We start from the raw sequence: 14,021 nt of genomic DNA, 5'->3' as shown, positions 1-14,021 counted from the left end.
GAAAAGAATATGTAGCTAGGTAACCAGATAACCAAGGAGGGGGATTTTAATTTTACGAATGCATTCCAGTTAATAAAAAATCCAATTACAGAAAGAGGAAAGGATTTCAACATACACTTCACCAAACAGTATATAAGGTGGGCAGATATGCACATGAAATGCTATTCAACGTCATTAGCCATTAAGGAAATTAAATTGAGACAATGATGAGATAACACTACATACGTATTATACTAGGATGGCCAAAATACCAAGTGCTGTTAAGGGTGCAGAGCAAGTGGAACTCTCATACATAGCTAGTTCAGATGCAAAATGGTACCGGCACTCTGGAAAATGGTTTGTCAGTTTCTTATAAAGTTAAACATATTTACCATATGACTAAGTGATCCTACTCCTGGGTATACTACTCAGCAAGAAGAAGAAATGAACAACTTAGATAAATCTCCAAGGCATTAATCTGAGTGAAAGCAGTCTCAAGGAGTGACATACTATGTGATTCCATGTACATGACATCATTGAAAGAAAAAAAACTATAAGGACAGAGAAAAGATCACTGGTACCAGGGGTTAGGGAGGAAGGAGGTCTGACTGCAAAGGAGTGGCAAGAGGGAATTCTTTAGGGAGTTGAACTGTTCTGTATCCTGTCAGTGATGGTAGTTACAAGAATCTAGCCATTTGTTAAAAACTCACAGGACTGTGTGCTAGAAAATAAAATTTAAAAAAATAAAATTTTATTGTACATAAATTTTAAAAAATTAAATTATCATCACCAATAATGATACCTCCTACTTCTCGGTCTAAGGGAGGAACATCATCTCTCATGGAGAAATCCATAGCGGTCGCTGGAATGTCCATCAAGTCTTCATCACTGGAGCTGTTCTGGAAGCTACTAAAACTCCCCCGCTGAAAGCCTCTGTTATCCATGGCACCTGTGCAGAAAGAAAAATAGGAGGCTTATAACAATGATCTTCAAGTCCCTTACACGTGACATTTGCCATTTGAACCATTTTGAAGTATACAATTCAGTAGCATTGAGTATACTTACTATGTGCAACTATCACGACTATCCATTTCCAGAACTATTTCATCATCCCAAACAGAAACTCTGTACCCAACAAACAGTAACTCCCCATCCCGCAGGCCCTGGTAACCTCTATTATACTTTTTGTCTCAATAGATTTGCTGATTCTGGATATTTCATATAAATGAAATCACACAATACGTGACACTTTGTGTCTGGTTTCTTTCACTTAGCATAATATTTTCAACATCCATCCATGTTACAGCATGTATCAGCACTTCATTAATTTTTATGGCTGAATATTATTTCACTGTATGGATAGACCACATTTTGTTTATCTATTCATCAGCTGATGGACATCTGGGTAATCTTCACCTTTTGGGTTGACAATTAGTCTTATGTCTTATTTCATGCTCTTGCATGAATATATTCATGCAAACTAAATATATTCAGTTACCCTCTGGATATAATGTACCTCTAGCATTACCATATAGTTGATGGCAATATTTGAGAACCATTCAAATGAGTATAAAACCAAATGAGGGCATGTGTACAAACATAACAGTAGTTCACAAGTAATCAACTGAAATAAAAACTAGACATCAGTATTGAGAAATGTGCTGGCCATTTGGGAATGGGAAAAAAAAAAAACATTATCTTATTCCTCTGACTCTCCCAGACATCTTAATACAGTGTACATGCACAGAAATACTAGATGACTGACATGAGGAAAAGAAACATAGTGTACCATTCAATGCTGTTCTTAAGAATTTAATATTAAAGATGAAAAATGTTCTTCATCCTAAGTGTAATTTTTCAGATTATAAATTTTACTTAAAAAAATATTAGTATACTGATTTATTTAGTTTTTAAAAGCATTATGGCCAACTTTATGTAGGCCCACCCTCCCTATTTCTTAAAAAAAATCATAGTCAAAAATCATAGCCAGAAAAGTTCTACTGAATTACACAAATATTATTTGTTTTAAACTTTCCAACTCTTTTAAGAAACTTCTTGTCCTAGGTTGTCAGAACTAAGAGTGATGAATGTGGTAAAAAACAAATAGGATAAATCAAGTAAGAGGTCTAAAAAGTAGGCCTTAAATATTCAGCAAAAAGGAGAAAGAACCAACATTTACCAGGTACTTGTCAATTTCTAGGCACTGGGCTATGTGCTTAAAATGAATTATTTCCTTTAATTTTTCCTACATTCCTATGCTATGGCATTATCACTCCTAGTGCAGATAAGGAAACTGAAAGCTGCAAAAGGCTAACTTGCCTAGTTAGTGTTGTTGTTGTTTTTAAAGTTAAGGTCCAAATCATGTGTTCAATTTCACAATACCTCATTTGTGATCAAGAGACCAGCTTGACCGAAGTGAGTGACATTTATGAACACCTACTATGTATGAATCATTGTGGGATAGTAGGCCAGATACAAAAATGATGCTGGATAGGCCAGAGGAGATGAAGATTGATTGGCAAAGACTTGGGAGTTAACAACATCAAGTACCAGCATGGCACATGTATACATATGTAACTAACCTGCACATTGTGCACATGTACCCTAAAACTTAAAGTATAATAATAATAAAATTTAAAAAAAACACATCAAGGTGATGACTGAAACTAAGAGAACAGATACCCCAAGGGAAATTTCCTGTATAAATGTTTGAGGTGATGGATATGCTAATTACTTTGATTTGACCATTACACAAAGTATACATGTATTGAAACATCACACTGTACCCCATAAATATGTACAATTATATGTCAATTTAAAATAAAATTTAAAAAGAAATGCAATCTCAATGTTCTTCTTTAGCATGTACAAGTAACTTGAAATCTGTGCAAATGTGAACTAAATAATAGGTTATTCTGGAACACTACCATGCATACATGATGATATATGGTCAGGTAGGGAAGGATACAAAGTTACCCCAAGGTACTAATAACGTACAAAATTATTGACCATAAAACAACTTCCTCAGCTACAAAAGTTAGCCTTGATGTGTGGATCAAATGGGTGCTGGGATACAAAGAAGCCATGTTTTACAGCCTCAGCCAAGCTCCCTCGCTGCTCACCAATCCAACCTTGCTGGACTTTTCTGCCCTTCATTATTCTGCTTTCTTCAATCCCTTTCTCTGGAGAGGACTCTCTCAGTAAAAGACTCACACAAAATCCTGTCTCTGCTTCTGCTTCTAGGGAACCAGGCCTAATACAGGATTGTTAGCAGGTTTTTCCTATTACCAACAACACACGAGAAATGGACTCTGTCTGTCTTCCCTCCTGTCATTCAGGAAGAAGTGCCTTTACTTTTTATTTAAGAAAAAAGAAAATCAGCCGGGCATGGTGGCTCACACCTGTAATCCCAGCACTTTGGGAGGCTGAGGTGGGTGGATCACCCGAGGTCAGGAGTTCGAGAGCAGCTTGACTAACGTGGTGAAACCTCGCCTCTACTAAAAATACAAAAATTAGCCAGGCGTGGTGGTGTGTGCCTGTAATCCCAGCTACTCAGGAGGCTAAGGTTGCAGTGAGCAGAGATTGTGCCACTGCACTGCAGCCTGGGTGACAGAGCGAGACTCCGTCTCAAAAAAAAGAAAAAAAAAATTCATTCTGTGTTGATGTTGGTCAGATTAAGAGTGCATCCAAAGCATCTTGGGCTTTTGGGCACATGCTGGTTCATATAAGTTTATTTTGTTTTTTAATGATGAAACTATTTTGTCTGCTTTACAAATAACTGTACCTTATAGTAAACATTGCAACACGCAACATGTATAAGATCAGGAAACATTGTTGGGTAATATTTAAACATTTGGATCTCCTAAGCAAGGTTAAACAACACCACACAGAATCACATGACAAAACTGCCAATATAAGGGCCTATTTCACTTCTGAGGCTTGTTATTTCTTGGAACACCACTCAGGATCTATATAAACTATACTATGCATATAAACGTATTACTATTTATCTTTTGTGGGGTTTTTTTTTTTTTTGGTTTGTTTTTGAGACAGGGTCTTGCTCTGTCACCCAGGCTGGAGTGTGGTGGTGCCACTACTGCTCACTGCAGCCTTGGCCTCCCAGGCTCAAGCAATCCTGCCACCTCAGCATCCCAAGTAGCTGGGACTACAGGCGTGCGTCACTGTGCCCAGTTAATGTTTTTTTGTTTGTTTGTTTGTTTTGTTTTTTTGTTTTGTTTTTTGTAGAGATAGGGTCTCACTATTTTGGCCAGGCTGGTCTTGAACTCCTGGGCTCAAGCAATCCTCCCATCTCAGCCTCCCAAAGTGTTGGGATTACAGGCGTAAGCCACAGCACCCTGCCTACTATTTATCTCATTGGTAGAATGACTCACTGTTAGCAGCAGACAAGACCATGGACACAAACATACAACATGTAACAGGTATAATCAAGGTTAACTAATTAAATCATGACTTTCTCTCTTATAAGCCCCTGGACCTCTTCCTGGAAATGTTGACCTCAACCTTTGACTCTATGCGTCAATGTTTTCTGTTCTTGCTTTGAACGTAACATCAGCAGATTCCTTCAAACCAGTAACATTTCTATGTTGATGGCTAATTTGCTCCCACTTTCCAAATTTCTCAACTGACTTTTGGGGAGAATCAAAATTTGGAAAAACATAAACTTCCTGAAAAGTGCTGGAAGGAATACCCATATGTAATTGCTACTTGGAACAGATCCTGTTCCAGGATTATGAGGTTCATGATCTTGACACTCTTGAAGATTACAGGCCAATTATTTTGTAGACAATATCTCAATTTTGGTTTGTTTGATGTTTCCTCACAAATAGACTCAGGTTATACATCTTTGGCAATAATATCAGATAAGTGACATTGTGTTCTTCTATTTGCATCCTGTTAGAGGGCACATACTTTTTATTTGCCCCACTAATGATGACACTTATTTGATCACTTGATAAAAGTGATATCTTCCAGGTCTTTACATTGTTAATATATCATTTGTCTCTTTGTAATAGTGATTATTTTATGATAAGGTACTTTGACACTAAGTAAAAAAATCATTTCTTATAAAAACATTTTCATTCAATCATTTATTTATATATAAATAAATCCTAATTTTTTCAATGGGTTATAATCTATTGCTATTGTTTTCATACTCAAATTTTCCAAACTTGTCCAGTGGGAACCTTTTCAAGCTGGCTTCTATGTTTTTTTGACATATCCCCATCATGCTTTGAGAATTAACTTAATTTCTGTAACAAAAGACATTCCAGAGTCATCTTGTATTTTCATGTTCCATCTCCAATATCAGCCATTTCTTCCAGGAACTCTGAGTCCTTTTAGTTGGGGGCGGTATTTAAAAGACATGATCTGGGTGCTCATTGTTATTGGGGTTGCTGCTCCCCAATGGACATAGGTAGGGAACACACACACACTTTCACATATATTTTCACATCCACCTATATATATTGACAACATGTATGTTTCACATATATGAATATTTACACATATAAAAAACATAAGTTTTCACTTATATCTGATTCCAATCCAACATAACAAGGCTCAATCTAGTCTTTTCTTTTCCTATATATGTACCTTCCCCTTCATTAACAATGAGAAATCTTTTAAATTTTTTACTTTCTTGAACAATCCCCCTGTATATATAACCAGTCTCCTATCTTTTCCTCAACTCTTCTCTGCACAGATGCTCTCCTCATACCTGTCAGGTTGACTCACACAACTGAACTACTACTCCATGTAGATTGCTTCTTTACCCTGCTCAGCCTCTGACACCCACAGCAAGCCATATATCCATGTGGAAGTCCAGATGTCATCTTCAATGTGTTTAAGTTCTAGTATTCAAGCCAACCACCTGAGTGGGTGCCCTTCTCATATCACTTGGGCTCTGACTCCCTAAGCAAGGCCACCTACATGCACAGATGTCTTCTTTAAACAAACAAAATAAACACAAAGAAAAAAGAAAGCAAATAGCCCCTCCACTTTGCTCTGGATCTTAGCTCCTATGTAACTCAGATAACAGATATTTCCCAGATTTAATCTGATTTATTAAGGAAACTTACTATTTCTAGCTCTCATTTCTCCCTCAAGCTACAGTCCTGAATTACCAAGAACTCCAATAGACACTTTTATTGCTACTTTAACCTTAATAGCAGGACAAGGAAAAAAACAGTGAAAATAATATTAACCTAAATACAAATAATAAAATCCAAACAAGACAAATCAACTTTCCTTTATAAACGTAGGCAGCAGCAGAGTCAATATTTATGGTTAATGTTTGTCTAACTCTGAGATTTACATTTGACAAACCTACAAAAAGCACTCAACCTCACAAGTAGGCACTCAAGGTTTCTAGAAATCTTAGCTAAAAACAAGAACCATTTTAGCTGATGAGAAGAACTGAGGCTAAGAGAGTAGCACAATTCAGTAAGTTTTCTTTTAGTGTAAATTTATTAAACGCCCATGAGTCCCATATGGTGACTAGCACAGAAAGAAAAAGCAAGAAAATTTGCAAAGTAATGCAGAATTCCCTTCCCTCTCTCTCCCCTCGCTGGTTATGTTTCACTCAGGAAGTGATTTAAAATACATGGTTCCAGCAACTCTAAATTAGCCAAACAAATCATAGGAGGTAAAGGTACAGGGAGTCCAAAAATAACTTATCTCTGGCTTTGGAATGTGTCCTGTAGTCATAGTTTCAGATGGGTGTACCTATTGTTCTGAGAATTCATTAAAACAAAATAATGACACTATAAGATGAAGACCCAACAAAGGAGAAGCTGGAAAACTTTTTAGTTTCCTCATAGGCACCTTACGAACTTCTTCCTGTAACCCACTGACAGAACAATCCAGCTAAATTGAGCTGCCTCATTTCAAACATTTCCTGCAGCAGCTATCTGGTTCACTGTTTGGGTTATAAAGTGTCCCTTTAGTAAATGCATAGAAAGAAAGGGTCAACAAAAGAAAATTAGAAGAAGCAAGTAAATCAAGCAAAACAGATGTTATGAATATAATCAGTAAAAGTGAAAGTGGTATTTACCCACGGTGCAAGTGATACTGCCCATTTTGATACAGTCTTTAGACTGTTCAAGAGAAAAAATTAAAGCTGCAGAGTAATGAGAAACCATTCAATGTTCCTTAGAGTTGAGATTTGAATCCATATCTAGTTGAACTCCAAGCCCAGTGCTCTTTCCATAACACACTGGGGCTTCACTATGACATGTCAGTCTAGAGAATGGCACATCTGGAAGAAATTAAACTTCTAGATGGCCAAAAGCCTGAGGTCAGCCAGAATTTGGGGTAGGCCAGGAACAAATGTAATGGGATTTGATTTATTTTCCCAACTAGAGGATTACAGATAGGACTTGCCATGCAATTGAGAGCTAAGCAGGAGAGCAAACAGGGGGAAACTGTTGTTTGGCTGATATTTGTGTTACAAAGCTTGCTTGTATGCCCTTTGTCACTTTCTTGCTTAAAATTATAAGCTGGTTCCCCATGCGTATAGGGTTAAGTTTAAAACTTCTTTGTATGGCATTCAGTGCCCTATCAAATCTGGATCCCATCTACACCAACAGACTTATCTTTTGCCACAAATTTGTTATACCCTACCTAGGCCATGTACTTTCAGGCCTCCATGCCTGTGCTCAGGCAAGCTGCCCTATGTGGAATCTCACCCATCCCCACCTCCATTCTTTTTTCAGTATGGTAAAACCCCATTCAACATACCTAGGGCCAGCTCAAACAGGCTTTCCTCTCAACATTTCCTTTGTTCACATATCTATGTTGACTGCATAATCTCTTCTACTTGAGTCTTGTGACTACACCATGTCCTTCTCACTTCCATTGTTCTGGCAACTCCAGTGTTGTCTCAGAGTAGGTGTTCAATAAATGCTTACTGAGGAGTGTTCCAGTTGGGGAGGAAGGGTTAAGAGGTAATCAACATATTTATATGGCTGACACTCAATAAATCTTTACCTTGCCCTATGAGGGAAGGGAATTAGGGATATAAAAAGAGTTTATTACTTCATCATTACTCTCAAAGAATTTATGATCTAGTTGGGAAGAAAACCTTCACACCATGCAATTACACAGCAGCTAGGTATTAAATTGTTACAACTGGCATTCAGAAAATGGAATGGGAGATTGTAAGCTAGAGAATTCAGGAAGGAGAGAGGGTATTCCAGGACCAGGAAACAAAATGGCCAAAGACTTGAAGGTGAGAATGAAGGTGGCATTCGTGCTTGGCTAGAAGACAAGGAAGGTGTCTATGAACAAATGGATAGAGACAGGTCATGAAGGACCTGGGAAGTCAATGGAGTCACTGAGGTTTTTGAGGAGCAACATGATAAAAACATCATTTTAGGAGGTAAGTGTGGCAGCAGTAGTCTGGAAGAGAAGAGGAGGAAAGGGCTGGTAAGGCAGTTTGCCATTTCCAATTTCAATGTAGGTGATTTAGGTTGGAGGAGAAAGAAGGAAAAGGGAAGGAAGAGTACACATTCCCAATAATTGTACTAAGATCAAGGCAAGGGCCCTTGGTGGGGGTGGATGGGATGGTGCCAGTTTGTGGTATGGCTTACTGGCATCCTGTTTTACTAGTGACATTGACATGTGTTGGTTCAAATAAATTAATACCATCTCAACTAACCCATTTGGCAAAAACAAATGTATAAAACAACAGGTGGGCTGACACACATGACCCCACAAATGAAAATATAAAGCATGTCACCTATTTCACTGCTAGTAAGCACAGAGAAGCAATAAACTTTTCTATTTATCTCTTATTTTTGCTCCACAAAAGTATCTGTTGACCTATACATATTTCAATGCTAGCAAGCACAGAGAAGCAATAAACTTTTCTATTTCTTTCTTATTTTTGCTCCACAAAAGTATCTGTTGACCTATACGGCATTCTGGGTAAGTAATATGCGCCAGATACTGCAAACACAGAAAAGGGAGAATGCAAGAGGAAGAAGGGGATTAGAGATGCATTATACAATTAACAAACATACAAATATTGTCATATCATTTAAAATAAAACATTAAGACAATCCGAAGTAAAGCAGTGAAAGCAACAGGAGCTGACACACACATGAAATCACCTTCTGTCTACCCACTATACTTTGAGCTACTCAAGGACAGAGTTACTTAAATCTGTGCTCCCCAGTGTCTGACACAAAGAGAGGGCTCAGAAAATAATCTAGCTTATACTCCATTTCCAGTTTTAGTTACTTTATTTTGAGAAATGGAAATGAAATGCAAATCTTGCATGTTAATCTCGGAGTGCCATAGAACGTGCTTATTTCAGAGGCTTGGACTAATTCTTAACGCATAGCACTTTCTCCACCTGTTAGGATTTCAGATATTTCAGGCTAGAATTCCAGGAGGAAATAGTAGTGCTTCTTCTTACAGAGTAGTCTTCATCTGGGAGTTAAAAGCTCTTTAAGGGTCCTCAGTAATTTTGATGACTAAAGGGATCCTGAGAGCAAAAAGTTTGAGAACTGCTGCTCTGGTATTGCCTGTTCAGAGTCCTCACCTTTTTCTCATAACCCCTACTCATCTGTAAGGATAACTCCATTTATATGGATAACATCTACAGATATATATTGTATTTGAAATTAAAATGGAAAAATGTTTAAAACATACAATGATTTATTTAAATGTCACAATACTCAAATGTCTGGGTTAATAGAGGATTAACTGGATTCTGCTTAACATATTCTACTAGTTCTCAGAGGAATGACATCTTCACCCATACTACAGTCTCCAGAAAATTCCACTGTATATTCATGAGAAAATGAGTAAAAAAGGCAAATAATATCTTAATATGAAAATAGTTGTGACCTTAAAGACCCCCTAAAAGGGTCTCAATAACTCACAGACTATACTGTGAGAATGTCTGAAGTAAAGAAAGAACTCAGCATGGACAAATTGTACTTGGGTAACACCCACAGTTGATGAGAAAGAGGAAGAGGACAAACCAGTCAGAAGAGACCATGTGGACAGCTGGGAAAGTGAAGCAAACAACAAACTAATATTTTCTGTAAATTCTCCCAAAGGAGTAACAGCCTATAGAGAGAGATTGTTTAAATCATTAAAATTGGATTCTAATAGATGAATAGGCAAAATACATTGGTAGATAATTTGTTTTTTAATGGCTTTAAAAATTCAGGTAAATTAAAATTAAAACAATAGTATGCTATGTTCCCTTAGCTAATCAGCTTTTCTTTGGTGTTATCTCAGAGATTCTTCAGATATGATAACAAATATCCTGTTATACAGGCTTTCAAGAGTGTCATAAATGGGAAGTGTAGAGAAGCACCCTGGAGGATCAAGGACAAGGGTCTACCAGGCCTGACGAAGACAACACTAGAAATGTAAAGATCACTTTCACTTTGGAACATACATGTAAAACTCCTAAATAAAACTTTAACAAACTAAATATAGCATCACCTTGAAAGATTTGCCTGCTATATATAAGAAGGAATTATTCCAGGAATGCAAGACCGGTATCACATGGGAAACTACCAACATAAGTTATCAGATTAACAGATAAAAATTTTAAATCCATAATTATCTTATCTCAACAGATGTCAGGAATTGATTTTTAAATTTACAGTCATTCTGTATTTAAAAGGTTAAAATATTCCATGTAGAGGATTTCTTTCTTGACATGATGTAGAACATCTAAATTAAAAAACCAAGAAGCAAATACCATTCCCCTTAATACAGGAAGGCATGATACTTCTTGTTGCCAATTATATTTAACACGGTACAAGAAAAGCTTTAAAAGGACAAAAATGAGGAATGCGTATAGAAAAGGAAGATATATGGTATTCCAGTTTGGATTACATGAACGCATACCTATACAACTCCAAAAACACCAACTAAAAATAGCCAAAAGTAATATATGAACTCATAAATTAGAAGGTAAATCTACTAAAAACTGCATTCCTACATATAACCATAGAACTAGAAACTATAATGATAAAAGAATTCACATATGATAGAGACATAATAGAGACATAAACCTGAAATACAATATTACTTTAAAATTTATAAAAAGCCAAATAGGAATGAAAAAAAGGAAGATATAAATCAATAGAGATGTATTATGCTCTTGATTGGAAAGTCTAAATATAGCAAGAATGAAATAGACTCTAATTTGAATTATGTTAAATCTAAAGTCCCCATGGCATCCTTTATATAACTTGACAGACTGGTAGTGATATTCATCTAGAAGAATAAGTAGATATAGACACTAGTATATGTATTTCCTTAAATGTAAATATGGCAAATTTATCTGTAGATTTTAGTCTTCTACAAAGAAGCAATCATCAAAACCTTATGGCACTGGGTTAAGAATAGAAAGTTATTGTGAATAGTGCCACAAAAAACATATGTGTGCAAGTGTCTTTACAGCAGCATGATTTATAATCCTCTGGGTATACACCCAGTAATGGGATGGCTGCGTCAAATGGTACTTCTAGTTCTAGATCCCTGAGGAATCGCCACACTGACTTTCACAATGGTTGAACTAGTTTATAGTCCCACCAACAGTGTAAAAGTGTTCCTATTTCTCCACATCCTCTCCAGCACCTGTTGTTTCCTGACTTTTTAATGATTGCCATTCTAACTGGTGTGAGATGGCATCTCATTGTGGTTTTGATTTGCATTTCTCTGATGGCCAGTGATGGTGAGCATTTTTTCATGTGTTTTTTGGCTGCATAAATGTCTTCTTTTGAGAAGTGTCTGTTCATTGGAACCAACCCAAATGTCCAACAATGATAGACTGGATTAAGAAAATGTGGCACATATACACCATGGAATACTATGCAGCCATAAAAAATGATGAGTTCATGTCCTTTGTAGGGACATGGATGAAGCTGGAAACCATCATTCTCAGCAAACTATTGCAAGGACAAAAAACCAAACACCGCATGTTCTCACTCATAGGTGGGAATTGAACAAAGAGAACACATGGACACAGGAAGGGGAACATCACACACCAGGGACTGTTGTGGGGTCGGGGGACGGGGGAGGGATAGCATTAGGAGATATACCTAATGCTAAATGACGAGTTAATGGGTGCAGCACACCAACATGGCATATGTATACATATGTAACAAACCTGCACATTGTGCACGTGTACCCTAAAACTTAAATAAAAAAAAAAATAGAAAGTTTAGCAATGGATCCAAACTATTTGAACTTAATAGTTGCTAAATCAGAAGCAACACAAATATAAGAAAATAATCACTTTTTAGTAAATAGTTGAGGAATCGCTTGGTATAGAAATGGGGAATATAGAATTACGACATGTACCACAGTGCAAACATTCCAGATGGGTTTTTTAAAAGTTGATTTTTTAAAAAACATAGAATAGTATATTTGTCCCAGATGTGAACAGACAAAATTAGTTCTGATCTAGAAAGATATAAAATTGATTAATTCATATATGCTAAAATAAAGAAATAACTTCTTGCATCAGGGAATGTATGCAATAAAATGAAGTGAAAGGAACAGAAAAAGGACATATCTGCATCATCACTGATAAAGGCTAAAGAAAAGGTGGATGCAAATATCCAAGTAAAAATCAAAGGATGACTTCCAGTTTCAAGTCCAGTGTATAAGAAGCTTGGAAGTCATCACTCCCATCCCCACAATACAAACTAGAAATCAACAACTCTTCTCAGCTCCATCAGAGAACTGAGATCACAGGGCAAACTACTGCCCCCAAAATTAGAGAAAGAGACAGACGGATACAGAGAATCATAGCTTACATGAACAGAAACCTCCATAGGAACACGAACAGAAATTTACAGTTTAGATTCTTGGGGTAGGAAAACCTAAACTATAACTGAAGAATAGTTGGAGGCTGAGTGTGGATAAGCTCAAAAGCTTAAAAACTCCAGGGAGCCCAGTCTTAGGGGGACCTCACACTTTGAAGAGTTTTACCTCCAGGAGTCCTAAAACATTCTTGTTCTTATAGTGAAGATCAGAGAAAAATCTCTTTCTGCTTCCAGCAGGGGGAGGGGAAACAGTCATTTTACAATTACAACCAGAGCATTTGGTTTTTCTTATAAGGCATACCTTCATGAAAAACTATTTTACCAGGGCCTAATCAACTTGGGAGAAAGTCAATATCTAATTCTATCTCCTACCAGCCTTTCTATCTCACCTAAGTGGGGAAAAAACAAAACGAACGGGAGAAGCACTTTTCAAAGTCATAACTGAGGGCACAGGCTCACTAAAAAACTGAAACCTAATCATATGACTACAGAATGCTTCCATTCTCTCAACATTTTATCACTACTTCTATAGAGATCCTGTATAATAACAGGGGAATATGACTGAAAGAATTGTACATTTTAAACCTAGTTAAGAAGTCTCTAGGGAAATGGAAACCCAAATACACAAGAGTCAAAAACAGACACTAGTGGAAATCTTAGCCTCTGACACATTTAGTTACAACAAATGTAAACACAGCCTAACTCCTATCCAGATAAACATAAACCTTATACTAAAGGTCTATTTACCTCAGTCACTTTTACCTAGTATATCATGTCTAGCTTTCAACAAAAAAAATACAAGGTATACTAAAGGACAAAAAAGAAAAAAAAAATTGCATGAAGATAAAGAGTCAGACATGGAAGGAATGTTGGGATTATTATAACAGCAATTTAAAATATGTTTAATATGCTAAAGGCCCTAATGGAAAAAGTGGAAAACACGCAAGAGCAGATGAGTAATGTAAGCAGAGAGATGGAAATCCTAAGAAAGAATCAAAAGGAAATGCTAGAAATCAACAACACCGTAACAGAAATAAAGAATGCCTTTGATTGATTCATCAATAAATTGGACACAGCAGAGAAAGAATGAGCAAGCTGGAAGAAATAGCAACAGAAACTTCTGAAACTGAAATTCAAAGAGAAAGAAAATGGGAAAGGAACAGAATGTCCAAGGACTGTGGAACAATTACAAAAGACATATAACGGGAATACCAGAAGAAG

At 36.7% G+C, this 14,021-nt stretch overlaps 1 protein-coding gene across 2 annotated transcripts in view; it reads right to left on the bottom strand.

Moving 5' to 3' along the window:
- Positions 1 to 14,021, bottom strand: part of CLCN5 (chloride voltage-gated channel 5) — a 168,793-nt gene that overhangs the window by 50,137 nt on the left and 104,635 nt on the right. For both annotated transcript variants that reach the window (XM_009234852.4, XM_054544100.2), the window contains exon 4: positions 782 to 928. In XM_009234852.4, coding sequence (XP_009233127.1) covers positions 782 to 928 — 147 coding nt within the window. The remainder of the gene's footprint in view (positions 1 to 781; positions 929 to 14,021) is intronic.

The sequence above is a fragment of the Pongo abelii genome, chromosome X (genome assembly GCF_028885655.2).
Source record: "Pongo abelii isolate AG06213 chromosome X, NHGRI_mPonAbe1-v2.0_pri, whole genome shotgun sequence".
In the NCBI taxonomy this organism is placed as follows: domain Eukaryota; kingdom Metazoa; phylum Chordata; class Mammalia; order Primates; family Hominidae; genus Pongo; species Pongo abelii.
The sequence above is the reverse complement of the archived record's forward strand: the minus strand, read 5'-3'. Positions and strand labels throughout refer to the sequence as shown.